This window comes from Nycticebus coucang, chromosome 12 (genome assembly GCF_027406575.1).
Source record: "Nycticebus coucang isolate mNycCou1 chromosome 12, mNycCou1.pri, whole genome shotgun sequence".
Lineage (NCBI taxonomy): Eukaryota > Metazoa > Chordata > Mammalia > Primates > Lorisidae > Nycticebus > Nycticebus coucang.
The window spans coordinates 102,493,894-102,517,232 of record NC_069791.1 but is presented as its reverse complement, the minus strand read 5'-3'; the positions used below and the strand labels follow the sequence as shown (position 1 = coordinate 102,517,232).

Sequence of the window (23,339 nt, the reverse complement as noted above, 5' to 3'; positions counted from 1 at the left end):
GACTCAAGGAATCTAGTCCCTGCACAGAGATTTAATGAAACACAGGGTGGGTACAGGAAGAATAACGGCTCTTATTACTCTTCACCAGGTGTGACTGTTTTTTACAGAAATTGTTAGGGGATCACACATGCAAGAGAGAGGTGAGCTGAGTACAGAGAGGAGAAGCTACTCTCTCAGGCCTCCCCTCCGGGTCAGGCAGCAAGTTCCCAACAGGGACTCCTCTCCAGGAGTTTCTGACAATAGCAGGGCAGAGAAGGAGGTCCCCTCTTTGTCACCTGCTAATAGTGTGTAAAGGAAAGCAAGTCTGCCTGCCCAAGGGTCATTCACGGCTGATGGAAAAGCTCTGTCCAGAGGCAGTCTGGCGAGATTTTGAATCCAATTTCTCTGGAGTGAAAGGCTAACAGGATAAGATCGCTCCCTGTTAACAGCCTGGATTGTGAGTGGAGTCTCAGGGTTGGGGCGAGAGATGGGGTCATGAAATCAAGAGTTTACCTTGCAAAGCAATCCAGTGCAAGCCCCGGGTCTCCAGGCCTCCCTCCAGAGCTTGTTAATCTCATGTTGAACATGCCCATCCCTGGGCACTATCTGTCCGAGAATTTAGGTTGTCCAGCCCAGGATCCCACCCCGCTGTTTGCAGCAGGGGCAGCTGGTGCCCAGGAGGCCTATCTGTCAGTATCCTACAAAGCTCTCCACATGGAGAAAATGGGGCCAACTCTATTTTCCAAAAACTGAATATGCCCTTAAGGCTGAGGCCTCACAGGGGACTCTTTAGACATCTTATAAATCAGAAGATTTTCTCATGTCGTTCCCCTACTGCTTGCAAAGTAGACACAAACTACAGTGACTGTAAATATACCAAGACATCTGTCCTGTCCAGGGGTGACAAGCAGTCTCCTCCTAAATAGTCCAGCCTCTCTGAAACCACAGTGAACAAATATCTGTGGGGAGCTGTTGTCCATCCAGTGTCCCAATGCCCCACACTACTCAGGAGAAGTGAGTTCTCCCAATCCCCATTTCTGTGCTGTAGCAATGGGAGGCCGGGCAGAGGGTCTGACAGGTGCAAGTGTCCAATCTGTGCTAAAGGTCACCATCTAATGTAAAAGCAAACTCTTGAACTGATACTAACTTGATTCTCCTTCTGGAGCTGCTTTCAAGAACCCAAAATACAGATTCAGAAAGTGATGGGCGATTACCTCAATAAGCAAGTTCAAAGTGGTCAATGATTCTCAACGCCTGGATTTTGATTTTGTTAAACAGCTTTATCGAGGTATAATGAGTACACAAAATCCTGCTCTTGTTTTAGTGTATGTGATTTGGTGAGTCTGGACATACACGCACATACATGCCACCACAACAGATGACAGACATATATAGCAGGCCAGGACTCCAATCATATGAAGTTCAAAAACAGACAGAACAGACCTCAAAAGGAGAAAGCAGTCACTGTGGGTGGGTGGGGGGTTTGCCCGGGATGGGCAGCAGGAAACCTAGCCCTAAAAATGTGTTATATCTTGATCTGGGCGGTGGTAACCCAAGAGTTACACATAAGTAAAAATGTACAATGCTGTATCCTGAGGATACGTGTGCTTCATGATAGATAAGTTATACCTCCATTGTAAAAATCGCCCATCATTTACTGAGGATATACTGTATTCCAGAACTTAGAGACTGGCTATTTGAATAAGATCTTCATGGTAGGTGCCAGGTCACAGGGATGCCTTCCATGACGCCACCGGCAAGCCTGTGAGGTGTGGCCTAGAAGGAGGGACACTCTCTCATCACCCTGTCCCCCTCTGTACTGGCCACCTAGCCTGGGCTCTGTAAAAAATCAACTGCACTCCCCACCTCCACACCCAGCATTAGCTTGGGAAAATCGAGACAGAGAAAAAAGCAAAACGGGAGAGAATACTAGGTTTTCCTGGATCGTAGTCCTCAGAAACAACACATTTTCAGTCAATCCCTGATAATAAACGCAACTCTAATAGGGTGAGATTAGTAAAACCCAAGGAATGCAGAAAACAAGTTCATCTGCCTTTTCCATAATGTTGTTGCTGAGATTTCTGGAGTTCAAGAGACACTATCATATTGAGGGTTCCCTTAAGGTGGTAAACGATACTGAGGCCTGGAGAACACAGAATCCCATGCAGATAAAAACCAGATTCTGGGGTTTGTAACTCAGGCTTTGACTGCAGAGCATCCCCCAGTTGTGGGCAGAGATGAAAGAAGCAGAAAGGTCTCCTAACGACCCTGGAGCTGCAGGAAGGAGGAAGGAGTGCTCACGGGGCAATATGAGACTGGGGTTCTGAACGTGAGCAGAAGCTTTCCAGGCAGGGAAGGGAGAGGCTGGCACGTACCACTCTTAAAGCTGGACATGGAACCTGCGCCCAGCACAATGCTTGGAACAGTGGGGCTCGAAATGTATTTGTTGAACTTGTGTGTGCACTTGTGAATGAATGAAGGAGCAGATGGATGGATGGGCGGACAAGAGCCATCTCAACCCCAAGTATCCATGACTGGGCCCAGGGCCTGGCCTCTAACTCAGTAATCACCCACCACACACACATTCCAGCTGGATCAAATAATGGCACCAAAAAGGATCTATCTAGTTAAAGGCAAGCTGGGAAGAGGGGGAGGGAGAGGAGAAGGCGGAGAAGAGGGGGAAGGAAAAGAGGGTAAGAGGCTACTCTGGGAGCTCAGATTCACAGTGGCAGTGGGTCAGTGGGAAAATCAAGGACGCCCTGACATGAGCACCCCTGGATCTCATAAGCCACCTGCTCACATAAGGGCAGCTCTGGACCCCGTTGACGGCACCCCTGCCAGCACCCCAGGTTGCTCTCTGCAGGGATGAGCTCCCTCCCTCCGCAGGCGGTGCGGCGGTGGCAGCTCCCAGCAGTGACCACCAGGTGGCGCGGGCCCCTCACCTTCCCTTCCCAGGCTCTGACCGCGGGAACCAGAAGCTGCGGCTAGGAACTTCAAAAAGGGGAAGGACCAATGGACCCTGAAGCCAGCCCAGAGGACCACAGAGCATCCAGAGGACCACAGAGCATCCGGAGGAAGCAAGAACCATGGTTCCGATCTATCCGCGAAGTAGATCCACTCTGTCCGGCGTAGAGCCGGGCAGGGCAGGGCAGGGCCGTGGGGAAGGGCTCCAAGTTCAGACCTCCCAGCGCTACCCTGGCTGCAGGTTCAAGCCCCATTTCCCGAGGCACCCCAGAGCCCAATCTCAGGAAGAAAGAAAGGTTCCCAGTTGCAGAAGCCCCGCGATTATCTGCTTTAAACACTGAACAGCAGAGTCACAAATAATTGGAGAGGGGTAAAAAAAAGTTCAGTGCTTAAAAAGCATTGGCAATCCCAATACTAACTCTAATGGGTTCCTATCCCCAGGAGGCAGAAACCCAGCTAGGCACTCATAACTTGGGGTTCTTTTTCCTAATTGATCTAGGCTCGGATCCTATGATCTAGGCTCAGGTCCTATGAAACACAGATCTGCTTCTCCCTGGGGCATAAAAAGTACTCAATTCACAGTAGCTAATCAACAAATTTGATGTGACCCATCATGCCGATGGCAAAACTGAGGCTCCAGGACCCCTGAGAATGGTCCTAAGCAGGGACTTCCTCCACATCTCCAGGATCACGGCCAGCTGCTGAGTTACAAACCCACTGCAGTGGCAGATTAAATTTAGGTGTCTGTGCGGATGAACAGAGCTGTCTTTGAAGCAAGTGGACTTCAGCAGTAAGACCCAGGATTTAACAAGCACATGGAAATAAAAGCCAGCAGCCCTGCCTTTTACCAGCCAATGAACTCAGCCAAGTCCCCAGCATTCTCCAGCCGCCATCACGGCAGAGACCGAGAACAAAGCTCTGATCTCACTCATCTCTCATCCCACTTTTCTTCCAAGTACCCTGCTCAGCTCATGGCCCAAACCCCCAGAAGCCCCTGTGTTCCTCCTCCTCTGCAGTGTCACACGACTCCACCTGTGTGTGCTGTCCTTTTTTCTAAACCATAAGCATGCCATTGGCAGGAAGGTGTAGTTTTGTTTTTGTTTTAAATTCAATTTGTGCATCTCTACTCATCCATAGCATCTAATACAGGCGTCCTCAAACTTTTTACACAGGGGGCCAATTCACTGTCCCTCAGACTGATGGAGGGCCGGACTATAGTTTAAAACAAAAAGCTATGAACAAATTCCTATGCGCATTGCACATATCTTATTTTGAAGTAAAAAACAAAACGGGAACAAATACAATTCACACCGCTTCATGTGGCCCGCGGGCCACAGTGTGAGGATGCCTGGTCTAGTATCTAAATCTGCATTCAGTAAGCACTCAATAAACGTGTCTTATCGCTGTTGGCACAGGATGTATACAGAGGGTGGGGGAGAGTGTTGACAACTACAAAATGAAAGTGTTTCAGAATTATAGAGCAAACGAACAGGGAGATGAATCGTCTATAATAAATATACCTCTGAAGAGCCTTAAAAGAAATCAATGAAGCACAACATCAAAGTCCCAGGGAGTTATAAATCAGAAGCCTGATAGACAAAAGTGCATCCGAAATCATTTAAAGTGCACCAGAAATCATTTACGTCTGAGTAATTAGAACACATTGGAACAACTCCATGCCATTGAACTGAAATTGAGCAACATAATGTTTATGAAATCCCTGTGGACTTGGGGTAGAAAACCAGAAAGATGGTGGTTGCACTGAAAACTCTCCCAACCTACCCAGAGCCCCCCTGCACAGTCCCCATGGGAAAACTGGGGGGGGGATGGAGTTTTTTTTAAATCTGTGCCCAAATTTTCTTTTTTCTTCTGGTTTAAAAATGTGTGCTGGGCCAGGCGAAGTGGCTCATGCCTGTAATCCTAGCACTCTGGGAGGCTGACGAGGGAGGATCCCTTGAGCTTAGAAGTTCAACACGAGCCTAAGCAAGAGTGAGTCCCTGTCTCTACTAAAAATAGAAAAACTAGCCAGGTGCTGTGGTGGGAGCCTGTAGTCTAAGCCACTCTGGAGGCTGAAGCAGGAGGATGGCTTGAGCCCAGGAGTTTGAGGTTGTTGTGAACTATGATGACACTGTGCCCTCTAGCCTGGGCAACAGAGTGAGACTCTGTCTCAAAATAAATAAAATTTTTAAAAAATGTCTGCAGTCCAAGGTGTTCAGGGAAAATTGCCAATGCCAGCTAATGTGAAAGAACAGGATCCCCCATCCACCTGCCTCCAAAGAGGGGGGTCTTAGATAAAAAGGAAGTGAGAGTTGGTGAGCACGTTTCCTGTAAGAAGTGGCCACTCTCAGCAAGAAAAAGGCTGGGCTTCCATCTCGGTGCCCCTGCAGGATTTGACACTCCCTCCACAGCCCAGTGGAGGGAAAACCAGAGAGAGCTGACCTCCAGTCAAGGAGCTGTGGCCCGAAGGCAGCAGGATAAAATTTCCAAGGAATTTCTGCAGGAGAACATGAGAGAAAGGAATGGGATCAGAAGCAGCGACTTCTGTGCCCCTTCATGGAATCCACATGTCTCAGGCTCACTGGTAAGAGCAACCCATCTGCCTTGACTGGGGAGTAAAATTAGGATAAGGCAGGAACTTGAGCTTGGAGCCATGAAAAGTAGCACACAGGTGCATCAAATGTTCTTGCAACCTCCCTACTCAGTGATAGAACCAGGCCCCATAAACACAACCCCATTCACCCCAGTACAGGACCACCTCCTCCCAACAAAATGATAGTCTGAACTGATCCATGAGCTGGACCTGACGTTCCAGTGTCTCTCTCAGCTCTTAGATTTTGAAAAATGGAAATTCTTGCTTGGAGTGTGACTCCTTCACCCCCTCTCAGTTTTAGACTACTTACAACCTCAACTTCTGGGAGCCATAACCTGGGCTGTGACCTAGTGCTGTCAGCAGGTACCGAAGGGAAAGATCTTGTATGCATTGGCGGGGGAGGGGGGACTAATGCTGCCACCTACATACAGAAACATCTCTGCCAAGATCCCATAAGGCCTGCGTTGTGGAATCTACTCCCAGCCGTGCAAATGCAGATGTGCTGTGTACTCTGAGACTTGAAAGAATCATCCTGGATGGCAGGAGGGCGGGTCCTGCTCCAGCCTAAAGGAGGCTGACCACTGCCATGCCACCAGCCACTTCCCATCTGCCAGTCTGCCCTCTGCTCCAACGGAGGCCCCTCCAACTGAGCCAGAGGAATCTTCGCAAAATGCAGATTGGATCACCTCCTCCAAAACTCTCTGGGCCTTCCCCTGCTTTGGGGTAAAGACCAGCATCCTCACCACAGCCCGGCCTTATCACAATACTCCTCTCCTTTTCTGAGCTTTAGCAACTCTAGCTGGCATCTGACCACATTCCTCTGGCCACAAGGCCTTGGCACAGGCTGTTCTCTCTGTCTGGAATGCTCTACTGCCTCCGGCCCTTGGCCTGATTCTCCACTCATACTTGAGACCTTAGTGCATGAGTCCCCTTCTGGAGGAAGCCCAGATAGAACCACCATCTAGGCCAAGTTTTACTGTAATTATCTTTCCTGGAGTCACAATTTATCTTGTGGAACATTCATTTTCATTTGTAGATATCCTTTTGCATGAGTATCAGGGTAATCTCTGTCTCTTCCATAGAACTGTAGGCTCCAGGAAAGTGGGTCCACATGGCTTCGTTCACAACTGTATCCTGAGCAGCTACAAAGGACCTGGCAGGTGGTGGATGCCCTGTCTTGGATAGATGGCTGGATGGGGAGTAGGCAGAAGAGTGGACGGAGAGATGGATGGGTATGTCACAGGACACCCCATAGCCTGTGTCAAGGCATCTGCATTTTATCCCGACAGCCACTGCATGCTGTTTGAGTGTTAGAACACTCAGCCAGGGACAGGAGGGATCTGATTTTTGTTTCTGAATCTCATCCATTAGAGTGTTTTTAATACCATTCCACCCATGCCCGTGAGTTTGCCCTTCCCTTGCCTCACCGTGTGACTTGAGCAGATTACATGCCCCCTTGGCATCAGCTTGCTCCTCTGTCAAATGGGGAGGATAAGAACCACCTAAGACGCTGTACCAATGACCTGAGGTCCCGTGAGTAAAACACAGTCCCGGCCCCTGGAGAGGATGCAGCAAGTGCTGGCTGCTGTTCACTCCTTCAGCAAATAGTGACTGAATGCCTGTTATGTTGGTCACAGGTGCCCAGGACACCGAGTAAACAAAATAGGCCCAAACCCCTGCCCTCCCAGCAAGGGCACAGTCCATCAGAGGACGTTCAGTGTCGTGAAGGACAAAGGAGAGAAAAGGGGAAGGGTGCTGAGTGAGGTGTAGAGGTTTAAATACAGCCATCAGAAAGCTTTGCAGAGGTGATACTTGACCAAAGAAAGTGAGGATATGAATCAAAATGATGTCCGTTTTGTTTCCCCTCAGTCTCCCCAGGTCCCAGAACAGTGCTTGGAACAAAATAGGTGACCAGTAATACTGTTATGAGATTAGGGAGCCATGGAGAAGAGCACTCCTGGTCAAGAAAACAGTGTGTACAGAGGCCTCAAAAAAGCAGCTGCATCAGAATGTACCAGAACACTGGGGGCCGCCTTGTACGTCAGGGGCTGGATGTGGGTCACTGGGTCCCTCTTGGTTTGGTCAAGCTCGAGCCTGGAGTAACCCTGGCTCATCCTGGCCAGACATGGCGGATGTCTCTGAGGGCTTGACACCTGCCAATATTCCAGGTTCACCCTGCTTTTTGTCTTTCACAGAAGGGAAACTGTCTCCGTGGATAAAACCTAGAAGCTGACCTCTCTTCTGCCTCCGGCGGGCTGACTTCTCCCCAGTGAGGGACGGCAGCATTCACATTCCATTCCCGTCTCAGACAAGCCACGGCAGACGGAAGTTGGCATGTTGTGTTTTGCTGGGGATGGGATAGGCTGATGGCATACTGGAAATTCGCATTTAAAATCTGTCTCTCCTTTCTGTAAAATGAGACGGCATCTCCCGATCTGGGTAATGAACATCTAACTTAAATCTGGGCCATGGGCAGGAGCAGGCACCCGGGAAGCTTCAGGTAGGTTGGTCCATTAGGATGCAGGATGCACAGCACTTTCATCCCCCTCCCCCCCAAAGTCATCTTATTTCTTAGCAAAATCATTACTGAGAATATTGAACTCCCTTACAGAGATGTATTTGCTCCCCTTATCTTCCCTCCGTCTTTCTTGATTAAAAGCTATGTGTGACATTTGTAGTTATCAAACATCAATATTTGGCATGGATTTGTGAAATGGATATGGGGGGTGGGGGAGAAGGGAGTCTGACCATTTCTGTAAAGGGTAAAACCTTGAGCAAACAGACTGCATTTCTTATTAGGGGCACGAAAGAGCAGGGACTCATTTCAGAAGGGACAACCGGACGGCACCCTGGCAGGCTGTGTGCAATCAATGATCAGGGCTTAGAATGAGATTCTAGATTTCGTGGGGAAAGCCAGACACCTTCTGAGGATAGGGATGGGGGGAGCAGACTGCCTGACAACCGAGACAGGTGGCAGAGCTGGCAGCCCTCCTCCCTGAAGAGCTCAGGCGAGTCCAAACTTGGGCAGAGGTGAAATTAATAATAATGATAATAGTTAAACCCCAAAATCACCTGATTCATCAACTCTATTTCACAGATGAGAAAAGTAAGGCGTGGAGAGGTTGCACCATTGGCCCAGGCTTCCACAGTGAGTAGCAGGGCTTGGACTCTGCTTCAGCCAGGCTCCCCGAATGCCTGACTGTGCACAGGACCCTTGTCACACAGATTCCCAGAATCATAGCACACTGTGGTTGTTCAGGGACTGTGACCATTCTGGCTCAGGCTCTCTGCCCTCTGTGACTGTCTATGGGGCCTTGACAAAACCAGCTGAAGCCCACAAGCTCCTTCCTGAATTGTAGATGATAACAATCACAGCTGCCCTCTGGGGGCGTTGTGACCGTTCACGCCACGTACACTCAGAGCGCTTTGTGTGCAAGTGGGATTCATATTCCATTGCTGGTGGGAGTGATAATTTGTAAAACCATTTTGGGAAACTTTGGGGTAACGGCTACTTACTCAAACTAAACCCGTGCCTATTCTGTAACCAAACAAATGTCCTCCTACATACAGTCCCAAGAGAAAGGAGGATAAATGTCCCCCAAAAAAATAGGTACAAGAGTATACACAGTCCCAAACTGAAAACCACCCCAAAGCCCATCAGTGAGAGGGTGGGATGGGCAAGTACACTCTCAGTACAATCATACAGGGACATACTATTCAACCATTGAAAAGAATAACAGCACGCGTGCAACAACACAAATAAATCTCCTAGCAGGGGTGATGAGGGGAAGAAGGCGGATAACGTCTGTCCTGCATGGGTTCATTTATGTGCATGTCAAGTTCATGAATAAGCCACATCAGTCTTGGTGACCTCGGAACAGCAGCTGGGGTTGACCAGGGAGAAGCATAAGGGGGACCTCTTGGGGTGCCCCAAATCAGCACAGCTGACACTTTCATTCATTTCATCATCAAACACTTACTGGGCACCAGTGTGTTGTAGGTGCCCCATCATAAAAGACATTCATTCCCAATCTGGAATCCCAGGCTAAGGCTGGAGACCTGTGAGTGTCACGTCTCTGAGGCCCAGCCATCCTCAGAGATTTGGGGAAATCACTAAATAGATTTTCTCTCTTATCTGGCAGAAGGCAGCAGAGAGGAGCGGCGGGGATGCTCCCCCTGTACTGGCTGTCCAGAGTGCCACTTAGCACTTCACCCCGGCAAGCCCAGCTTCCTTTAATCAGAGTCACGTGGCCAAACTCATGGGCGACATTTCGAAGGGAAAGAATTTAAGCCTCCATGTCTCACTGCCTCGAGTATCAGCTTTGTCCTCCTGCTCCTAATGCCGTTATCTCGTCCGCACACTTGGTTTTCTGCCGAGCAGATGCTACGGAAAGGCACATTAGCAATGAGAAGCAGAGCGTGCCCAGAAGCCCAGTGTCAAGCCGGTGACCCCTCTGCTCCAGAGGCCACTCCACTGAGGAAAGAGAGAGAAAGAGAGAGAGAAATACCCGACAGGGACTAACGTTTCCCCCAGTCACTGAGCCTCCTAAACCAGGGCCCAGAGAGGTCTCTGTAAAATGCAAATTAGATCAAGACACTCACCAGCTTAAAACCCTTCAATGGCCACATACCAATCACAGCGGAAACTTGACTCCTTGCCCACCATGGAGCTCCAGGGCACACCCTGTTCTCCCGGCAATCCTCAAGGTCCCATGACAAAGAGACAGAAGCCCCCGTCCATGTGTCTGACAGTTCTGCACCTGCTCCTGGGATCCTCCATTCTGGCAATCCGTGTGACGACTCCCCATTGTGCTTCAAGACCCTAGGGATCCCCTCTCCCATGAAGCCTTCCCTGACTACCTGTCAGAGCCACCCACAAATTTCATATTCTGACTCCATGAAGAAGCACTCAGACTGCGCTGTGGTCGCAGGATACTTTTATTCAGCATTTGTCCTCACAGAACTGCAAGCTCTCTGAGGGCAGGGGTCGGGTGTTACCCATCTGCGTCTCTTCCGACTCTTAGCAGTGACTGCAATAGTGTCTGTCACAGGGGAGGGAGAGGGATATAAGAAAGGGATGTGGAAAGAGAGGTGGAAAGAGAGGAGAAAAGAGAGGAGGGGAGGGGGCATTTTGTGGATGGAGACAGATACAACAGAGGGACTTAGAGAGGATCCTGGGACCAGGCTTTTCCAACAGGTCTTGATGGACGGGAGGAATTTGAATGGTCAGATGTGAGGGGTGACCTAAGCACAGGTCAGCAGTCGGGGAACAAGATGTGCAGAGACAGGAGGACAAGGCACAGAGGAGATGGGCGAGCAGGTGGGAGGGCTCCCAAGACAGGTCCAAATGTACAGTCTGGATGGCGGAGGCTGCACTCCACTCTCTTACCACATAGAGCCACTGGAAGGGAGAGTGTTGTGCTCAAGCAAGTCAGGCTGACCAGCTGGACAGTGACCACCCAGGGATAATCTGGAGGAGAATGGACAAGCTTCATAAACTTCAGGCCAGAAGAGAAAAACAGAGGGGACATCAGGGAACGAGGCAGGTGGCAAAGGCTGTGAATGCTCCTCCCGCACCTGGGCCAGCCGTGCTCATCGGTAGTACTGTGCTCTCCTGCAGGTGCAAACACAGTCTTGCTAGCCACGACCAAGGACTGGGCCTGCCACCACCCCAACCTCACTGGCGTCTATGGACAAGGGCTGCCTATTCCCCATCCTCAGTTACAGGCATCGCAACCTGGGATCTGGGATGTGAGAGCTGAAAGAGCCCAGGAGACCTTCATTCTACGGACGCTCAAGTTCCTTGGACGGTTGGTGGCAGAAGCAGAGACAGATCCAGTGTGACGTGCCCTATCTCTGCCTACACTGTGCTGCCTCGCGGAGCATAAAACAGGGCACAGGCCCGTTAGAGCATTCACAGCAATTACGTACCAGAGCATAAATGGCAAACCAACCTGTCTCAGCAAGAAACTGGCGTCAAACCTTCATCAACTCTCAGTGGAAATAAAGGCTGGTGGGTGGGTGTGCGTGTGCAGGTATGGGCAGCAGGGGACACAGCTTCGCATCCATCCCTCCAAACAACACAGATCACTTTTGCTAGATTCCAAGAGGTGGCAGCATTCCATTAAATATTCATTTGCTGAGACTACAGCAGGGCACATCCCACAGAGGTGACATGGGCAGAAAGTCAAGATGTCCAGGGGGTGGAGAGAGTCCAGCATGGACAGGGTCTGGTTCCTGGGGGACCCATAAGCCCTTTTCTGGAAGGGCCACTAGTGTGTGGGCAGGACCTCTGGCTTCAGCTCCAACCAGTGGAAAAAATGATGGATGCCACCCCCAAGATTATGTGGGGACGTATAAACAAATGCATTAGCGAGATGCCCCTGGGAAAAGCAAGTGGCTACCATGTGACCTGCCTCTAGGGACTGAGGGCCTCCATCCTACACCCAAAGGAACTGAATTCTTCCAACAACCAGTGAGTTTGGAAGGGGACCCCAAGCTCTGGATTATACCTCACCTCTGCCAACTCCCTCAATCACAACCTGGTGAGCTCCTGAGCAGAGAACCTGTTTCAGACACACCCAGACCCATGGAAATGGTGAGAAAGTAAACAGATATTGTTTGAGGGCACTAAATTTCTTACGTGGCCACAGAAAATGAATCAGTATATTTTGCCTCCAGAAAAGTACAGTGGGTCTGAAATTGGGCTCTAGAATGAGGCAGAGCAAAGCAGAAACTTGGGCTCTGCCCTTAACCACATGTGTCCATTATAATCAGGAAAACAAGAGCAAATGAGAACTGTCATGCTCTTCATGCTGGACAGCATGGCCTCCACCAGTCAGGTCACTCGCTCCACAGTGGAGCCCAGAAGGGAGTGGGCATCTGCAGTTCCTCACTCCACCTATCCCTCAAGAGCCCTTCATCGTGGGACCATGGGACCACGCATGACTCCAGTGTTCAAAGACACGGATAGTTCATTCTCCTAGCCTGCCACCAGCACATGACCACTTTGTCTGATATCCAAGCAAATGTCTCCATCCATTCTAAGAGTCAAGCAAAGTGCAATGGTCTTAGATGCATCAAAGGACAGAAGATTGGTCTCCAACCTGGTGCCTTCCAGTGAGACCTTTAACAGGTAACTGCAAGCAGGTGTGATTTTTTTTGCCTTACCTGCTAACTCTAGAATCAACTTCACACCTATGACACAGGTTCCCAGAAAAGTTTCCTGCATCACCACGCAGAATGAGGTGGGGTTTTCCTCGGCTCAGTGCAGTGCAGAAGACAACCTGACCTCAGTCTGAGTGCAGACTTATCCCCTGCAAGCCCTGAGACTCGGAGCAAGTTCCTCTGCACAAGCCTCAGTTTCCTCACTTGTGAACAAGAGGACAAGAATATCCCCCCCTTGGAATGTTCTGGATAGCGAATGAGATGATGTGTGTGAACTTCCGAGTGCAATACCTAAGTTTCCAGTAATTGTGAGTCTTTCCTTATTCGGGATGCTAGGAAAATGCAATTGCTGCATCCAGAAAATCCCTTCTGGAAGGGGGTTCCAAAGTGGAAAGTGTGAAGTCAGAAGTAGCAGGGAAGTGGTCAGATGCCACAGCCCGGGAGTCCATGTGTCCTGGGGCAGCCACACTCAGTCTTGGAAGCCTCTGAAGAGATGTCAGTATTTCCATGACAGCTGAGAATCAAACTTTAATATGCCAACAGCTGTCCTCAAGAACCTTTTTTACAGTTCAAAACCCACTGCTTAATTTTATAAGTAGTCATTATCAACAGTATCATTATTATCGCTACTGCTGCTATCTAGGGGAATAACTGCTCACTGTAAAAAATAAAACCAGAAAGAGCCCAAAGAAAAATGTGAAAACCACCAATGGAGCTGAACTTCCCATCTGCCTCCCTGACTTCTCCCTCTGCATTCAGAAAAAGGGGGATCTATGGACATAGTTGCACATAATTGGAACCATATAAGATAGGCTGTATTTCTCACTCAACAATATGTCATAAGCATCTCTCCAAGTCAATAAACATAAATCCTCACCACGAAATCCTAGCAGCAGATTGGAATTGGACTTAATGGATGCACACAATTTACTTAAACCATCCCTTATTGATGTAGATGGAGGGTGCATCTTTTGTAAATTCATTTTTGCTGCTATAATCATCCCCTCAATAAATAGACAAATACACGTTCTCACACATGTATCACCACCTCCAAGGTGCAAATTCCCAGATATGTGATTAATAATAGATCAAAGAATGAACACATTTTACATTTGGGAACGTGGCAGGCAATCTACCATCCAGAAATGGTCAGAACAAGCCACGCTGTCACCAACAGAGGTCATGGAAATGACTGCTTCCACCTATGACACATTCCAAGGCAAGGCGGGAGGCTGACCTTTGAGAATCCTGTCACAAGAGGTGTTGTAACAATCAGGGGCTGGGGAATATCAGCCACTGTCCCCTCATGTGCTTGGTAACAGTCACTGTCTCTTCTAGAGGGCACAGCTAGCAGTTGTAAAGATTCTTGACTTTGCTCTGTCATACCTGTTGGGAACCTGGGGTAGTTTTTGAGATGTCTTCCAGATCCTGACTCTACTGGTCTTACTCCTCTCATTCCCCCTGACCAAGGAACTATATTCCAGTGGTTTGGCTGACCCACCTAGACAGACTCCCACACCAAAAGACGGATGCTTCCACCCTGAAACCAGCCAATTATCAGACCCTGATTGCCTCACCTTCTGCCCTCCTGTCTTTAAAAACCCTGCCTCCCCAATTCTCAGGAAGGCAGATTTGAGACATTTCTCCTTTCTCCCTCCTTAGCGACGTGCCGAATAAACTCTTTCTCTGCTGTGAACCCTGCTGTCTCTGGGTACTGGCTTCCACTTGGGCAGTGGGCAGATGACCCTGGTGGGGTGGCAACGCTGGTAAACTACAGCCCAAGTGACGGCATGTGACTTCTGAGGCTAGGTGATAAAAGGCAGGTAGCTACGGCTTTGCCTTCAATTTCTCTCTCCCAGATTTCGCACCCTGGGGGATGCCATCTGCCACGTTCTGAGGACATTTAAGCAGCTCTGAGACAGGTCCACACAGCGAGGGGCTGAGGCCTTCTGACAGCAGCTATTAAGTGAACCACCTTGGAAGTGGCCCCTATGGCCCCTGTCAAACCTTCCAAAGATGGTAGCCTCAGCTCAGGAGGGACAGAACCACCACCATGTAAGCCACTCCCAGACCCCTGCCTCACAGAAACTACCAGACAATAAATATTTGTTGTTTTAAGTCACAAAATTCTGGGGTAATTGCCATGTGCAAGAGACAGCAAATACAACGTTTTCCTGTGCTCCAGGAATCATTTTCCCATCTACAAAACAGAGGACAGTTTACAGACGCGGTGTGAAACTGTGGGACTCCCGGTGACCCCTGGCCACGTGGACTGCAGACAAGCACAGGCTGTGGGCCCAATACCTCACTTGAGGTTTGGTTTCCTCACCCACAACATGAGGACAGGGTAGTACTTACCTTATGGGGTCACTGAGAGGACATTATGAGAACAAAGACAGAACACCTGGTCAATTGTAAACACTTCTCAGCATCACAAGTAAACACTTCTTGCAGATGAATTTTATTATAAAAACCCAGCCTCGGAAGTCATTTTAGGGGAATAGACAGGGTCCAAGCGGTGGCTCCTTAGAGATTCTCCTATGCACCAAGCATCTACAAAGATTAGGGAGGGATCTGGGGGGAATACACCAAGGATGCAGCAACCACACGGACCGGGCCCACGGCCATGCAAACATCTATGAAAAAAGATAATCAACTCTCAGCCACTCACTTCTCACTCTCACCACATCCTGCAATACCTATGTCACTATTTCCATACCATTTTTTTTTTGTCTCAACTCACTTTGTGTCATTTTACTCAAATATTTTCAAAGGGAATCTCACACTACCACTATAAATAGAAAGCCAGGGCTGGCTGCTGTACAGAGATCATCACAAAATTAATTACGTGACAACTAATATGGAACAACCATCTGTGTGCCGCTTGAGATCATCTCAGGGTCACCCACCCCACAGAAGTGAACCACGCTGCATGGCACGGTGACTACATCTCCGAGAGGGTGTGCACATGTGACAGTGGAAGCATCAGGGCAGGGGCTTTCGGCCGCTGCACCTAAGGATGGCAGAGGAGAGACACACAGGACTCTACCAGCATCACACAGTCACCTGCCCTAATGCTAATGACACCAGGACCACTGAAGCACCCAGCAAGCATGCCCATCTTCACCACAAGGACAACCAGAGGACATGAAACATCCTTCCCAACTTCCCTGCAACCTGGGGCCTCACAGCAGAAGGTTAAGGGCCCCAGCCTGCAGAACCTCTGCTGACCACCATACCCCAGCCCGATTCCCAAGGGGACTGGTCTTTCTCAGAGGACACCACTCAGTCTTTGTATCATGAGCCAGAGGCTGAGAGACACCCCTGACGTTTCCTAATAGAAGCTTATGAGTGTGCTTAGGGAAATTTATTCTCTGTAAACCCAGTTACTTCTTCAGCAAGATCAGTTTCAGGTAAAAAACCATTCTTAGTGATTGATGACTGAGAGCAAAGAGTCTGGAAAAGATGCAAAAGTAGTTTCGAAATCTAATCTGTTCAGCAAAATGCTTCCACTTACTGCGTCTTGTGGACTGCTCCTGGCAGCAGGAAGGAGGGTCGAATTTTCAGACTTGTGGTCCTGGAATAAACAAACAAATAAAAAAAGGTTGGGGAATCCAGGTGGAGGAAAACATTCTAATCCAGAGTAACACAGTTTTTCATGGTCCCAGAACGTCGCACCAAGTTTAGCCATAGTGCACCCCTCCCCCCCACCCGTCCCCCTGCTCATCCCCTGAAGGAGCTGGGACCTGAACTGCCCAGGACAGTGGCCGCTGCCCCACGTGGCTACTGAGCTATATGGCTAGTAGGCTAAGCTGAAATCTGCCACATGTACAAAATACGTACTGGGTTCTGAAGACACTGAGAGGAAAAGAATATAAAATCGCTCATTAATATTAACATCTCATTAATGTTTTCACATCGATTACATGTTAGAATAATATTTAATAATATATAAAAATAAAATACATTACTATGTTTAAAAATGTAAATATATTAAGACTATCTCACATAAAATTTATCATTGCAGTTAATTTCGTGTTTCTTTTCAATTTTTAATATGGATACCAGCAAAGTTTAAATCACATCTCTGATTCTCCCGACACTTCTATCAGACAGTGGTGGTCTGCACGTTTCTCAGGATGGACTCCCTATCCCAACCCAAAGACACCCATGTCCCTAACTGTGTTCCACTCCAGTGACAGCCCTAGTCCAGGGAGCACCTGTGTGTGTCATGGTCTTTGTGCATTTTCTTCCTGAATCATCACGAGGAGATTCTTCTGTTTTGTAGGTGAAGAAATGGTACAAAAGCTGAGAGGTTCATCCAGAGTAACCTGCGGGGCTCTGCTAGAGCCAGATCCTGAACCGAGCATTCTTGGCTGCAGACACAGGATGGGACCACCACCTAATATTCTTCCTTGATGCCTGTATCCATGGGGACAGGTTACAAGTGGATTCCCTTGAAATAGAAGCTAATCAATGTCCCAGGAACTTTCTAACAAGGACAAATAGATGCGGTCATATGTTATACTAACTTGGATTATTTTTTAAAAAACAACCCGATTAAAATCTCTCTCCTGTATGTCCCTGTAATAAATCCAATCTTCTCTAAAAAACAAAAAGGGGGGGAAATGTAAGAAAGAACATAGTGTTAAAAGTGATAGGCACTAGGGACAGAGTGATCTGGACAAAGCTTCTGGCCATCTGGACATCACTGTTGGCCCTGAGTACTGGAAACAACCCTTACTAGACACAGCATATTTTCTCAGCCCTAAGTCATGTTTAGTAGTGATAAGAAAAAGGCAAAACAGAAGTATAGTAAACAGAATGTGTTGAGTTAAATTCAGCAGTTAAAGAGAAATTCCTTGTTTATTAACCTTGACTCTCCCTCTGAAGCTTGCCACTGTGCTGTGTTTTCTAATGTCTGAGATTATAATAAAGGCCTGCGAGGATCATTGGGAGGAACTGTGCAGAGGGCTTGGGGTTTTGGCCCATCCAGGTCCCTCAATTCAATGCAGATGGACCGAGAAGGCGTTGTTATTTTGGTCAAGTTGTACCAACACACAGGGGTTCGTGAAAGTTGGTCATCATCAACGCTGGGGAAATACCACTGCCTCCAAAGTGCCTGTGATGCTAAAGCTCCAAGTTTTCCTTAAACAAAACTCAGTGGGATTTGGCCTGGAGGCCCTTAACTCAGCCTCCTGAACAGAGAGAGAGAGAGTCTTGTGTTCATGGAAGGGGGTCAGGGGTGAAAAGAGAAAGACAGATGGACATAGAAACCAAAAGAGAAAAAGAGATGAGGAGAGGTGCTACCCACTCCTCCCTGCATCAGCCATGACCACTGCCCACCCACAGAGTTCTGTGTATCTGCTCCCGTGAACGGTCCCAAACCTACACTGAGAAAACATGTATTTCTTCTTGCTTCCCTCCTTGTAGTGTTCTAGTGGACACCGGTCATGGAAAAATCTGGTGATGAGAAAATCAAAATTGTGTTTGTACCTCTCTTCCCACTACACAGAGAACAGTCCTCATGCCACCACCCCACCACACATGGTTTACTGAAATGAATGAATGAATTTAAGCACAAATCATGCCCCCTCTCTCCAGTGAAGGCCTAAAGAAGTAGCCCAAGAGGGAAGAGAAAAAGGAAAATGTCACCAGTATGATGATTTTGCTTCCATATACACTAACTCTCCTTTAACAGAATGGCCATTGGTCCGAGAATGTCTGTTTTTCTCCCTTCCTTCTGATCCAGTATTACAGTTGAGCTGACATAGTAATGCACCTGCATTTAGCCCAACACTAGGTTCCAACCAAGTGATGAGATTAGAGTGTTATAGATGCCCTGGGGATCCCTGTCTACCGTGTGGTGCTTTCTTTGCAAGGGACCTCTCTGACTGTGATGGGTGTCCCAAAACCCACACACCTGCCCTGACAGCACTGATCTGGAATAGGAACCAAGACACATGGAAATGGCCAAGCAATATGTTGGACTCTGGATGCCCAGGGCACTTGCATGTGAAGCCAACTCAGCCAACCCTAGGAAGGTGAAACTGAGGCTGTTGGAATGCAGAGTTTTCCAGAGAATGCTGATTGCGATAAAAGAGAACAGAGGCACTTGTATCCCTGAACAGAGGCACTTGTATCCCTGAACAGAGGACACTTGTATCCCTGATCCTTCTGGGCTGGTTCTGGTTTCCAGAAAGCCTCACTCCTTCCCCCAAATCCTCACTACAAACCTTCATATATTTGACTTGAGCAGATCCATCCTAGTGAAACTTCTCAAGGAGGAGAGAGAAGAGGTGATGGTTAGCCCTTCTTAGGTCTCATACCAGGGCCCCAACCCCAGTGCCTGCTTCTCAGAGTCCTCCTTCCTCATCCCCTGGCCCTCTCCTTAGAAGTCTATTCACCATCCTGGGAATTTCTGCCTTCTGTGTTTCATTCAACAGCATCCTTTCTGATTCACCCATGCAAGTTACAACTTGCTTGGTTTATCGGTGTTGTTAGGAGGGCTTCAATTTGTATCTGTCCGTGTGGATTTTATGTTTCTTGATTTTTGTGTACCTCAAAGCTTTTGTAATGACTCACTCAATGACCATAAACAAAGTGGAAGACAAAAGGCAACATGAAAAAATTACAATCCATGGGTCAAAGGAAAAAGCTTCTCCAAATCAGTAAGAAAAACACCAAAGAAGCCATTGGGGGCGGGGGGGGGGGGCGGGAAAAAGCAAAAGGGATTTTCAGGCCATTTTCCAGGGAGTTAGCCATACACATGCCTGGTAGACACATCAACAAGTCCTCATGCCCAACAATAAAAAAGAAACCTTCTGGTGAATAAAAAAAAAAAAAAAAAAGAAAAAGAAAGACAAAAATAAAAAAAAAGTCCTCATGATCTTCATAATTAAGAATTTACTCATAATAAAAGAAATGTATATTAAGGCAATATGTTATTTTTTACCGAGACTGATAAACAGGACTAAGGTAGGAAAATTGTAAGTGTGTAAAGAAATGTGTTCATATACACCGTGGAATTATACATCGGTCAATATTTTCAAAGTTGATAACACTTAGATGAGTGATTCCATGTCTTAGAATTTTGGCTATTTAAATGTCTGCATGTGTGGAAAATGACCTGTGCCAACGATATTTATGGCATCAGTTTTTGTAATTACAAAATACAGGGAACAACATAAATTCCATAATTCAGAGACCAAGTAAATAGGTTATGGTGAGTCTAGACACTCTCAGTTAAGATAATGAGACAGCTCTATATGAAATGATAGTAAACAATAAAATGAACGGTGGTAGGTATGGTGAGCCACACGTGCTCATCGTTTTAAGAATATATTCACTTTTAGTGTCCGCATTGGAATCTTTAGAAGATAAATAAGAAACCAATACAAAAAAAAAAAAAGGTTCTAGAGAGAGAAACTAGTTGGCTAAATAGAAGAGAAACCAGTTTTATTCTTCTGACTCTTGAATTTTTACTTTAGGAATGTATCACTGACTAAAATTTTGATTCTACCTTAAGATTTTTATTTGATTACAAAAAACAATTTAAGGGAAAAACACAGGAGAACAGTAGCAAGAATTCTTTGGGTAGGGTTCACATCTTGACGTTTTCTGGGAAAAAAAATTTAGCTTGCATAATGTGGCAAATGACGTGGGTGACTTCAGAAGACAAGAGTCCTGTCCGTGTGGTCTGCATTTCTGAATGCAGAAATGTTCATGTTGGGGGAATATCTTGATGCTTCTTATAAGGAATTGTAAATTAGTGGCACACAAGCCACCACTCTGTCGTGATCTCAGGGCAGACAGTACTAATCGATCATTGAATTTTACCACTGAGGTAGATGCATTTTCAGAATCCCTCCCAACACATCTGGGAAACAGCAAATGCTACCAATTCAGGGGAGCTGACACACCATTTAAAATCAAACATCCCTTGGTTAGGGTAAACACAGGACAAAGCCCAGAAATCTGAAAGCAGTCATGTGCTTCCTCAGCACTCACATCAGGCCTGGGTTCAAGTCTGTGGTGACACAGCCAGCCTGCCACCACCCCTTCCTCCACCAGTGCCCCATAACAAGGGAGCGAAGCAGTGAGGCAGCCAGCTTCGCCAGTCCCATCTTTAGGTCATCCCGGCCCCTCCTGACCATCCCTGATTCAAACCACACGGAGCTTTTCTAAGGAAATGCCAATTAACCTTCAGTAAGGAACTCAAGCTGCCCTGCTTCCCCCAACTTAGAAAATTCTATGTAAATGTCAGCTTAAGCTCTTCAGTCCCCTGCTTTTAAAAGGAGAGATAAAATTTAGCTCCCTATTCCCAGATGTTAAAATCTCTGCTTCTCCCCAGGGCAAAGAAATCAATGCAAGTAAGCTCCGTTTTTGTTCCCCCTTGGAACACCACCACTTCCAGCAATTTATTTGACTGACTATGCCTTCTATTACCATGTAAATTGTTTCAGACTGCAGGAAAAAAAAGTATTAATCTCCTCTCAGTAAGTCATAAAATAAAGAAATCAATTTCAAGGTCAATTTAGCCCAAATAACACCTGCTGCCCTTTTTTGTAACATGCAGACTCCTGTGAAACGCTAGGCTGTTGTCTAAGGCATCAAGATGCCGTTACAGGAAACCAAGTTTCACATCAGTCAAGGCAGTGTCCCACGGTCCTGGGGTCCCAAGTGTGAGTTTGGGACAAATAGGATTAACAAGACCCCGCAAAGTGACCCTGTACAGCCCATGACATGGGAAAAGAGAGCTTCACTGGGGGTCAGGTAGAACTGGATTCAAGTCACGAGTCTGGCTAGACAGCTGTGTGACTCCAGGAAAGTTAATTAACCTCTCTGTGCCTCAGAGTTGGCACCTGTAAAATTACTTAAAATAAAATGAGAGCAAGGTGATCTTTAAGAACCTTTCAACCCAGTTCATGGTGGAGTTTGCCAAAGGTTAGACACCCATCCTGGAGATGTGGCCTAAACAGCTACTTCCGTGTAGCTCTCCTACACTAACAGATCGTGGGGTCTCTGCTAAGGAAATAGGCTCTGGAGCCTAAACCATCTTTGTCCCACTTGGGAGCTACATAACCTTGAACAAGAAATTTAACTTCCATTCTCTGAGTCTTTCCTCTGGAAGATGGAGATAACAGGAGACATCACCTGTTTCTAGAAAGAAAACCATTATCTTCAGTTTGGGGTTTTCTGGACTCTGGGGAGTCAAGTGATTTGCCCAAGGTCACACGACTTAGAAGCAGCAGACCCAGGTCTGAACCCTGGGAACCCTAAGCCTCCAAATCACAGCACATACCACGCTTCCTCGTACAAACCTTGCACATGAACAGAGTCACTTCCCGGGCACACTCAGGTTCCGTCCATCACCTCCCCACCAACGCACCAGGGATGCGGCTGCAGCTTCTCATGGTGCCTCCAACCCATGAGACTGGGGATGTCCACCTTTCTGATATCTCCTAGAAGCAGATGCTTTCTTCCCACCCTGCTCTCTGTCCATTGCCTCACCCCCAGCTTACCTGACCAGTGCCTTCACCTGCTGTGCTGACATCCAGGAGGTTACGCAGGTGTCCCTAGGAGGCCATGATATCCAGGTATTCTCAACCCATTCTCAACTCCTGTTTCTGCAAAGGCCAGCCCCACATGCCCACCTGCCCATCCGAGCACCTCCTCTACCTGTGAGATCCCCATGCCTGAATTCCTATCACCATCACTGCAGTGACTTCCCAACAAGGCCAGCCTGACCCCCTTTTCACCCCCCACAGAATATTCCCTGCTGCCAGCAGGATTATTGTCAAGTGCGAGTCGGTTTATGTTCCTCCCACTTAAATGTCCCAGCCCAGCCCACATGTCTGCAGAACGCTGCCCCCCTACGTGGGGACGTGTGTGGGACTGCCATCCCTAGGGTAGGGGAGACGTGGAGCAGACCACACCTGACAACACCATTGCGGATGCTGACAGAGGGGGCGCCCAGGCCTCCTGGGTGTGAAGCTGACAGAGGGGGCACCCAGACCTTCTGGGTGTGAAGCTAGGAAAACAGGAGACAGATAATGATCAGTGACTAGGACATTGTCATCACTCCAGAAAGAAGCCCCACACCTTTCACCTAGCACCTCCATACCCCATTCCCTAACTCCCACATCCCTAAGTAATCACCAATTTGCTTTGTCTCTACAGATTTACCTATTCTGGACTTTAATCATATAATACGTGGCCTTCTGCACCTGGCTTCTGTTCCTGAGCCCCACGTTTCCAAGTCATAGTGTGAATCGGTCCTTCATTCCTTTCTTATGGCTGAAAATATTCCATTGTATGGACATACCATCTTTTCTTCAACCACTGAGCCGCTGACGGACATCGAGTTGTATTTCACTTAAAATAATACTGCTATGAACATTCGCACACAACACATTTTTATGTGGATATGTGGTGTCATTTCTTGGGTACATACCTAGAAGTAGAATTCCTAGCTTACGTTTGGCACCTCTCTGCTGAATCTGTTGAGGGAGGATCACTTTACATTCCCGCCAGCTGTGAAGGAGGGCTCCCCTCCCCTCACTCTCACAGCACTTGTTACTATCTGACTTTTTGAGTCTAGCCATCCTAGCATGTGTGAAGTCCTCCATGCGGTTTG

At 47.8% G+C, this 23,339-nt stretch overlaps 1 protein-coding gene across 10 annotated transcripts in view; it reads right to left on the bottom strand.

Moving 5' to 3' along the window:
• Nucleotides 1-23,339, bottom strand: part of RBFOX1 (RNA binding fox-1 homolog 1) — a 2,283,260-nt gene that overhangs the window by 1,937,631 nt on the left and 322,290 nt on the right. For all 10 annotated transcript variants that reach the window (XR_008373346.1, XR_008373347.1, XM_053556410.1 and 7 more), the window contains one exon: nt 16,218-16,277. Coding sequence is in view for 8 of the 10 variants with exons in the window: in XM_053556410.1 (XP_053412385.1) it covers nt 16,218-16,277 (60 nt within the window). In the remaining 2 variants the exon portion in view is untranslated. The remainder of the gene's footprint in view (nt 1-16,217; nt 16,278-23,339) is intronic.